The sequence below is a fragment of the Wolffia australiana genome, chromosome 18, assembly GCF_029677425.1.
Source record: "Wolffia australiana isolate 7733 chromosome 18, ASM2967742v1".
NCBI classification, from domain to species: Eukaryota; Viridiplantae; Streptophyta; class Magnoliopsida; order Alismatales; family Araceae; genus Wolffia; species Wolffia australiana.
This window is the reverse complement of record NC_135852.1, coordinates 7,235,040-7,244,128: the sequence shown is the minus strand read 5'-3', so window position 1 is coordinate 7,244,128 and position 9,089 is coordinate 7,235,040. Positions and strand designations below refer to the sequence as shown.

Genomic DNA, 9,089 nt, shown 5'->3' with positions numbered 1-9,089 from the left:
GGGACGTGTGACGGATTTTTTCAAAAGCCTGGGACGTGTGACAGGACACCGACGTGATGAAATACTCGTCACGTCCCCGTCTGTCACCGTTGGTCATCCGTCCCGTCACGTCCCGGACATGCAGTTCCCTAGTCCCTAGTTCCCTACTTAGTTACCATTTAAGCCTAAGCGTCGGATATTGGGCCGGCCCATTTAAGTGTTTTCCCTGTATAAATAGTGAACTCGAGATCTTGGTTAAATCAAAGGGGCTTCTTCCTCAAGTCGCAGTCCAGTCAGTTCCTTCTCCTTCGCGGCGACGATCATGCCGTAGACGAGATCAATGATTCGCCGGCAGCCTCCGTCCCGCCTCTCGCCGAGTACCTCTGCTGTTCTCTTTCACAGTTCTTCTGTTCTTGACCGCCGGCGCGGCGGCCACTGGAATCCGGTGAGTGTCGCTTTGCACTTCATCCTTTTCAATCTGCGATTTGCGTTTTTGGAAATTTTCTCTGTCTAATTTCCTTGATCAGAAGAGGTATCTTTGAAGAATGCTTGTCCGACGAGCTTTTCCGTTTTTTTTCCTGTTTCTGAATTTGTTCGTTAGCGCGTTTCTATTGAGAATTTTTGAGAAAGTAGTTATTTATAAATCTTCCTCGTCGGTGGAGCAAATCAAACTGACCTAGGTTTCCCAGACGATGATAAATTCTGGTCATTGTCATCCCTAATGACGAGTTGCTTAGACATCTTAATCGGTGTGTTGCTTGGACAAATGATAATGACGAGTTTATCTGCCACCTATGGATAGCATTGCCGGTGATGGCTCTTGGAAACTGAATGATGACAATGACAATGACAACGATGACTGAATGATGATAATGATGATGATCATCATGATACGGGAGGGTTGCCGATTTTGGGTGATCTTCCTTAATTACTTAAAAATGATGATTATGATGACGATGATGATGATTCAGGAGGGACGCTGATTTTGGGCGATCTTTCTTAATATCTTAAAAAATGACGATAATGATGATGACGATTGGGGAGGGTCTCCAATTTTGGGTGATCTTCCTTAATTTCATAAAAATGATGATAATTATGATGATAATTGTGGAGGTTCTCCAATTTTGTGTGAACTTCCTGAAATTCTTAAATAATGATGATGAATCAGGAGGGTCGTGGTTTTTGGGTGATCGTCCATAATTTCTTTATAAATGATGGTAATGATGATGATGATTCAGAACGGTGTCCAATTTTGGGTGGTCTTTCTTAATTTCTTGAAAAATGATGATAATGATGATGATGATTGAGGAGGGACTCCAATTTTGTGTGATCTTCATTAATTTCTTAAAAAATGATGATGATTCAGGAGGATCGCCGATTTGGGTGATCTTCCTTAATTTCTATAAAAATGATGATGATTCAGGAGGGTCAGCTGATTTTGGATGATCTTCCTTAATTTCTTCAAAAAAAAATTTGATCATGGTGATGATGATGATGACTGCTCTTGGAAACCTGATGGCAGTGACAATGGATGACGGTGTGAAGATGACAGCGAAGATTTGACATCTTCATCTTCCATAATCATCGGTCACACCGAAACAGTATAATGTATTCGTCATCGCCTCCAGCCGATAATGCCATGGATTAAACTTGTCCATTGCAACGACCTCTGTTCTACATAGCATCGTCCTTATCCCTGTTTTACTGATTAGTTGTCTGTAATTCCAGAAACACAATGTCTATACAAGGCGATTGAGGCGGATGCATGAAAAACAGACGCTTCTACGAAATGTTAGCCAATATGCGGAACATCTGTTCCAGGTTATTCCCGTTTTATCTCTTCATTTTGCATTATCCGTGCATGATTAAATTATTTTTTCCAGCTTTTGTTTATCAATGTGGCTAAGAACTGATATCTCTTGGAACATATTCTAAACACGATGCCTACACATTGACTGCAGAGCTGGAGGCATCGAGATGATCCAGATGCTTCACCGCGTTCATCATGGTATGAGCAGGAATATTGGGCCAAGGCATTTACAAGGCGGCAGAAATCCCAGTGGGACACCTATAGAAGCCCAAGTAAGTAATTACATCCAGTAAGTAATTTCTTATCTAAACCGATTGAAGTAATGCGAGTAGGGTCGGATAGGAAATTCTAATCATGTGGGTGCACTTTCTAACAGTGCCTTCTTTCAACAAAAATTTTTTTCTACTTGGCACATTGATCGGTTCAGATTTTGGGTGGAAATTCAAACTGCCCATCAACCAGATTCGCCCTGTCTGGGTGTATCCCATTTAGGAGATTATTTTTTTTTAAAGATAGAAGCTTGTTAAATTCGGGATTTAAAAATTCTTTGAAGTCATCCGGCGGGTCACTGATTTTTGTGATCTCTCCTATCTTTCTTCGGAAAAAAAATCTTAGGCAGTATATCAAAACATTATAAAAATCCAACCAGGTTGAAAATTTTCTATGCCCCAGGTTCCGCGCAGAAGGTCACCAAACCACCCTAAACCATCCAACCGAGTACCGACCTGTGTCGAGTCAAACCCTTAATCCAAGTATTATCTTAGTTTAAGTTCACACTGGGGGATGTAGTTTGGTTATTTACCCTCTAGGTTAGTTTCTTTGAAATAGTTGTAGCCCTTTTCTTTGGAGGGCAGAGAAGAATGAATTGAATTCAACTTGGTCAAGTTTCCAGGGAAGGGATGCGTCCAGTTTTGCTTCAGCGATGACGACGACGATGATAATCGAACAGAGTTCTGGTCATCTTCGTTTGGCGGAAGACATGGTTTTTACTGGTCGTTCTGCGACAGAGAGAACTTGCGCTGGAGTCAGTATGAGAGTCGCCGAGACTCATCCAACTGGAAATTCAAGTCGGAAGAGGAAGAAGAAGAAGGAGATGAACCTCCTCGGCAACTGAACTTAGCCGCAGAGCGAAAAGCCCTCGGACTAAGTTCTTCGGGTCCTCTCAAGCTCGCAGACGTCAAAGAAGCGTAAGCTTTTATGGCCCCTTATTTTGAACTCCGAAAATCACAATAAAGGTTTTTGTTCTTTTTTTCTTTAGATTTCGCACGTGTGCGCTGAGATGGCATCCTGACCGTCACCATGGTTCCTCGAAGGTACGACGGATATATGAAAATACGAAGAAAAATGCTATAATTTCTTTTTTTATTCTCTCTCTGAGATGAAAAATGCTTTTAATTGTCTAGACTGAAGCAGAGGAAAAGTTCAAGAGCTGTCTTGCTGCATATCAGTCTTTGCGCGAAACGTTAGCTGCGAGTTGAAGCCCGGATTCCAAGCACTTGCTCAGAATCCAATTCTTAGTCGAGTTTTCAAAAGGTGACTACAGATTCTGACCCTTTATAAGTCGTTCTGTACCCTTGAACAGTTTTATTTATGCAAGAATGAGCTCGCTGATAAATTGATATTAATGTGTGCGCACAAACTTGAATTATTTCTCGGAGATAATATAATGACTCATGCTTTACCTTCTTTTTATCAACCCTTGTTGGGCCTGTTTGAACATACATGTATGAAGATGATATCCTTGTAACCGCGGGTTATCCTGATCTTGTTATCTATGTACCTGAGAAAAAAAATGCGCGTCAAAATATTTGAGAACTGGAAATATTCTGTTTCGATTTAGAATTAAACGAAAGAATAAAATCACTGTCTTACAACAACTGCATGCTGAAGCTCCTCTTGATATCCAGGGAAAGGTTAAGAGAACCAATAGTGATCGCGCCATTATTCATCGTGATTAAAAATGAATTATCACATTTTCTGTAAAATCGATGGTCATTAGAAGGTACTCTAAATCTGTTCGAAATAATGAAAAAATACTCACTCTAAGCTGCCGTAGGCTCGAAGCTTGACCCCGGGAAAGACATCAACCGAATTCTCTACACTTCCTCCACGCCCAAAGATCTGTAATTAAAATGATACATTTTCACTGATATTATTTTTGTTTTATGCATATAAATTCTTTAATATTTTACCTGTTGGCCCTTAAGGCCTTCCGCAACAGCATCAGATAGACTTCCATCCACCAACTGCGAGGAAACAGTCATAAAATCACACAACAGTTGAAGAAAAAAACTAAGAAATTGAAGGCGAGAGTTCAGAATAAGATGAATTAAAGAGGGGAAAAAACCTGGGAAGCCCACAACAGCTGCCAGTCGCCTTCCAGCAGTGTTTCCTCTGCTCCTGTTTTTTCACTGCTTCTGATGAGTTCATCCATGGCCTAAGAATAATAATAATTTCTGACTTTATTCGTATTTTTATTAATTAAAGCAAATTTAAAAATACATCTTAGCAAGTAAAACAGAAGAAAACCGTGGTACCTCTTCTACTCCGGTACCTGACGAAATTGCAGACAGCAGTTTTTGTCTGGGATCGGTCTTTTTCTGAAGCACAAACGTTGTGCCCTGGCCAACAATTATAAGAAATATTAATAATTTATCCCTGTGAATCTGAATGTTACGAAGTCAATTCAGATGAATACGCTTATGGTGATGCTGATTATTACAGAGTAACCAATGATTAATTACACATGCTTACCAAAACAATGCTGATTAGTTACCTTATTCCCTCTAGAGATGCGGATGTTCCCAGTGGGTGACAGATAGGTTGTGTCTAGCCAACCTTTAGCTTCGTCTCCAAGAAGCCGAAAAGGAACCGGGTATGGAACTTTAAATGGCAAGGCCTTGAAAGCAAAAGCTGCCTTGTCAAACCTGAAGAGAATTCTTACCCCATCCTTGATCATCGCTTCTGCCTGCAGGAAGAAAGAGAAGATTGTCATAGAAACGTTGACGTTAGGGGTTCTGTTTTTTGAGAAAACATGAGTTTTAGAAGGATACCTCTACTTTTAGCTCTCCAATGGCGTCTGAGAACCGCACAATGTTGGATACTCTTGGATCACCTGTTCTGAGATAGACCTCTTGAAAGACCTGAAAACCATCGACCCCAACGAATGTCCTCTGCAAAAGATGAGTGGGTATCATCAGCCTACGGACAGGGTTCGGTAGTTAGGTCGGTTGGGGTTGGGGTTCAAGTGACCCGTGGGTTGACTAAGCTGACTTATCCAGGAGGGCTGGTTGGGGATCAGGTCGACTGGCCTTCATGACCCAGCCACCTGACCCCAATCAGGGTCATGCCGAACCTGATGTGCTTTTACTTTGCCCTTTTTATTGCATAATAATGGATCATATTGTTGATAACTGTATGACATTTTAAAAGTATCCTTAGAATCACATGAGCTAGAACTACATTACCAGTGCTGGTAGATTAAACTAAGGTTGATGCAGACTCAGCTTATGATTAGTACCAACATAGGGAGAATAAGGTTCTAAGTATGCAGAACTAATTGCCAGAAGCTTTGAGGCCAAAATCACATGTTTTGATATACGAGCACTAGATATGATGTTTGTAACAGCACCTGCTAACTCAAAAGGAAGACACAGAGATGAGAAAAGAATTTGATGAGGTCCCACAAGGGAACCCAAATAGGAGGGTGATATGTTCTTTTAAAGATTATCTCTCAGGAGGCACAAGAGGAAGGCTGCCAGTTAGACAGATGGGAATAAACTTGTACATGTGGGGGGAGCTTTAAATAAAGAACAGGAAGGTGAGGAAACTCAAATTCCTGTTTTGAATATGTTATCAGAATCCGTCTGCTTGATCGAGAGAATGGAGCAACCAGAGCAGCAGCTGCCATGTGAGAGATCTCTCAACAGAGACCTCAGTTTCTTCGCCTACGTTTGTGATACACATCAGAATTCTATTCACGATCCAAAGTCAACTTGCCATGTTTGCAAAGCTTTTCTTAAGATCAAATTTCACAGATCTTTGATATGGATTACACATATCAGAGGAAGATCAAAGGAGAGAGAGAGAGAGAGAGAGAGAGAGAGAGAGAGAGAGAGAGAGAGAGAGAGAAGAAGAAGAAGAAGATAGAGGGGGTCTTCCCTGCTGGATAGGCCATAGTGACATCCATGAACATAGGTGTCTCCAGAAGACTGGTAGAAACCCCAGACGGGAATGAACTTATGTTTGAACAATAGAAAAACCACACTTGTTCACTGTTCAAGCCTGGTTTAAATACCAGGTTAAAAGTACACGTATTGGGACAACAGTAAGGCCCATTAGTCTAAAAAAACAAAAATAACAAAAATAGAAAGAAAACATAAGAAAAAGGAAATAACAAGATAAATAGGGCAGTCTTTCGCAAAGGCTATCCTCAGTCAAGTAATTTTAGGACAAGCTTGGAGTTGATGATCTCTATTCTCCAGCTTGGGGTGGCTGTTATATTTTATTGCATCGGCATGCAACATTTGATCCTCGGCCCATCTCTCGGTTTCTTCTTTTTCTCGTTTCTCTCTCTGAGGACAATTTATTCTAAGTGTCGTTCTTTGAATTAATGAGGAAATCAGATACTCATCACGCATATTTACATTGTGAGGATGGAGAGAGGCAGGTGATACCATTTATCGCACGTAGTGATAAAGATATCAGGGAAGAGGCATAGAGCAATGGAATATTGGAAATAACTGGAAAAAATGTACTTAACCAAATAAACTTGGCAGTCTAGATTAAGATTTATCTAAAGGAATTAAATAAAAAATATAGTTTATTTCTGGAAATTACACTTGGAAGCCAATGGGTATAGCAAACTATGAACTAAATAGTTGAAAAAATAATTTTGATATTGGAGATTTAATGCAATAAATTTACTTGAATGGGAGATGCGGTTCCAGGCCTGGTAGTGAACATAAGCTGCCAGCGTCCCTCTATCAAGCTTGAACTTGTCTGTGACAAGAATTCGGAAAAGAGTTTAGACAGAATCAAATAACCTAGGGTACAGTTCTTCCCGATATCCTCCTGCGAAATTCTATAAAACCTAGTAACATGGAATATAAAAAACAAAAAAAAAACCTAACTTCGTTTTCACAATGAATAAAATCTGACAGGCAAAACAGGTTACCTGAAACAAAAATAATTTTTGAACTTGAATACTTTAAACTACCCATGGCACCGGATTCTCACTATCTGAAATAACCCAGCGCCATTGAACACCAAAAAATGAAGAAATTGGCACCGCATTTATTTCGATTTAATTTAATTGAAATCTTAAGAATGCAGAAGACTACTGAGCGAGAACGTAGGAGACAGGCTCTATCAAAGATCCCACGGTAGGATACAATTAAAGAAAGTGGCTCACTGGTTCTGTCACGCCTTTAACATTTTCCAGAGCTTGGACTGCTTGTTCAACCTCCTGCAAAAAAACATAATAACGACCACAACAGTCAAATTCACTTCGATCCATCACACAAAAAGAAACACCTAATGAAACGAAAGAGGAAAAGAGATTGAAAAGATTGCCTTCAGCTGCAGAGAGGAAGCAGAGCGGCCGCGTCCCTGGATACCTAGAAGGCCATCAATAAGCCGGACCTCCGGATCCGAGAAAACAAGCTTCCGCTCCTCTTCCCGCTCGCCAACAGCGGAGCAGACGACGACGGATTGATGAGAACGCCGGAAGAAGCGGATCTTGAGGCAATCGTCGGAGAATCGCAGGCTACGCCGCTGCCACGGGCATTGAAAAGGACGCTGCCAAGAGTTCCCGGCGATCGGCAACCTCGGACTGGTTGCTCTCACCGCCATAGCCAATTCTTCCCGAGCTCGGCTCGTCCGCGCTCGCTCTTCCTGCGATTTTGAACGACCGCGACTGCCTTAATTCCTCCCATCCGATCTCGATCTGGTATCTAAAGGGCGGGAAACAACTGTCACTCATCTCCTGCCACGTGGCAAGCCAATCCCAACCGTTGGTCTCGGGTAATCGATCCTCCGTCTTCCACGTGGCACCGTCTGGCGTATCTCGATTTGTCAAGTCATCAGTGAGAGTCTCTATTTGTCGTGTCAGCGGTCTCCTTGCTACGTGGCAAGTATTATTGGTGCTCCCATAGTCACATAGCCACGTCATCAGTCAACGACTGTTTTAACTTGCCTCGTGGCAGTAATAACATAGTCCCTCCACCTGGCAGAGTGCGATTTGCCACGTAAGCAGTCCACGTGGAAGTTATAACTCGGCCGTTCCCACGTGGCGAGCTCGATTTGTCACGTCATCTGTCCACGCGTGATTATAACTGCCACGTGGCGGTATGTTGTAGTTTCGATTTGCCACGTCCTTCGTCCTCGAGGGTTTACTGCCACGTGGCAGAATCAGTTGGGGCCGGTCATGACGAAGTTGGGCCTTCCAACCTGTTAGAGTCTTCATTAACACATCAATGGTCAACGAGCAGTAAGAATATGCCACATCAACATTCAACTGTAGGCTCTTGTCTCCGCCTCGCCACCTGGTAGACCTCGACTGCCAGGTCAGTAGTAGTCCACGTGTAACTTAAAACTCGGCCTCTCTACCTGGCAGATTTCGGTTTGCCACGTCATCAGTTCACTTGTAACTTAAAACTCGGCCGCTCTAGCTGGCAGATCTCGGCTTGCCACGTCAATAATCCACGTGTAACATGTAACTCGGCCTACCTACCTGGCAGATCTCGGTTTTCCACGTCATCAGTCCACGTGTAACTTATAACTTGGCCTCTCTACCTGGCAGATTTTCGCTTGCCGTCATCAGTCCACGTGTGACTTGTAACTCGGCCAGTCTACCTGGCAGATCTCGGATTGCCACGTCAATAGTCCACGTGTAACTTGTAACTCAGCCTCTGCAGATCTTGGCTTGCCACGTCAGAAGGTCCACGTTTAACTTAGGGCAAATTGTCCCATATATCCCAGGTTTTTAAAAATGTACGCGATCTATCCCAGGTTTTTTTTTTCACGCGATCTATCCCCAAGTTTTTAAAACTTCCGCAATCTATCCCCAAGTTTTTAAAACTTCTGCGATATATCCCCATGTTTGCGGATGCTGACGTGGCATCTGACGCGGACGGCGAAATGGGCAGCTCGGCTGACCGTAATAGACGTGGCATCCAAGTCGGACGCCACGTCCGCGTCGAAAAACCCTGGGAGAGAGAGAGTGATCACGGAGAGAGAGAGGGAGGGAGAGAGACCACAGAGAGAGAGAGAGAGAAGGGGGGAGAGAGAGAGATCACGG

The 9,089-nt window shown here is 42.6% G+C and overlaps 2 protein-coding genes across 2 annotated transcripts; one reads left to right on the top strand and one right to left on the bottom strand.

The window, feature by feature from the left end:
• Positions 1-229: 229 nt before the first annotated feature.
• LOC144715020 (uncharacterized) lies at positions 230-3,481 on the top strand. Its single transcript, XM_078589862.1, has 6 exons — positions 230-424; positions 1,708-1,800; positions 1,941-2,061; positions 2,682-2,976; positions 3,048-3,102; positions 3,193-3,481. The coding sequence occupies exons 1-6, from the start codon at positions 320-322 to the stop codon at positions 3,265-3,267; spliced, it is 744 nt and encodes a 247-aa protein (XP_078445988.1). The 5' UTR covers positions 230-319; the 3' UTR covers positions 3,268-3,481.
• Positions 3,372-7,734, bottom strand: LOC144715019 (Plastid-lipid associated protein PAP / fibrillin family protein). Its single transcript, XM_078589860.1, has 11 exons — positions 7,364-7,734; positions 7,203-7,256; positions 6,716-6,790; positions 4,843-4,962; positions 4,566-4,757; positions 4,327-4,410; positions 4,137-4,226; positions 3,982-4,035; positions 3,831-3,910; positions 3,662-3,766; positions 3,372-3,569 (listed from the first exon to the last, which is right to left on the bottom strand). Exons 1-11 carry the CDS (start codon positions 7,640-7,642, stop codon positions 3,482-3,484), a joined length of 1,221 nt encoding a protein of 406 aa, XP_078445986.1. The 5' UTR covers positions 7,643-7,734; the 3' UTR covers positions 3,372-3,481.
• Positions 7,735-9,089: the final 1,355 nt, after the last annotated feature.

What these genes read in the sequence shown, in the direction of transcription:
- LOC144715020 (XM_078589862.1), top strand. Translation starts at nt 320, where the DNA reads ATGATTCGCCGGCAGCCTCCGTCCCGCCTCTCGCCGAGTACCTCTGCT. An exon ending in GGACACCTATAGAAGCCCAA is followed by an intron (nt 2,062 to 2,681) that starts GTAAGTAATTAC and finishes TCAAGTTTCCAG; the next exon opens with GGAAGGGATGCGTCCAGTTT. An exon ending in GTCACCATGGTTCCTCGAAG is followed by an intron (nt 3,103 to 3,192) that starts GTACGACGGATA and finishes TTAATTGTCTAG; the next exon opens with ACTGAAGCAGAGGAAAAGTT.
- LOC144715019 (XM_078589860.1), bottom strand. Translation starts at nt 7,642, where the DNA reads ATGGCGGTGAGAGCAACCAGTCCGAGGTTGCCGATCGCCGGGAACTCT. An exon ending in GCATCTCTAGAGGGAATAAG is followed by an intron (nt 4,411 to 4,565) that starts GTAACTAATCAG and finishes ATTGTTGGCCAG; the next exon opens with GGCACAACGTTTGTGCTTCA. An exon ending in CAGGTACCGGAGTAGAAGAG is followed by an intron (nt 4,227 to 4,326) that starts GTACCACGGTTT and finishes TATTATTCTTAG; the next exon opens with GCCATGGATGAACTCATCAG.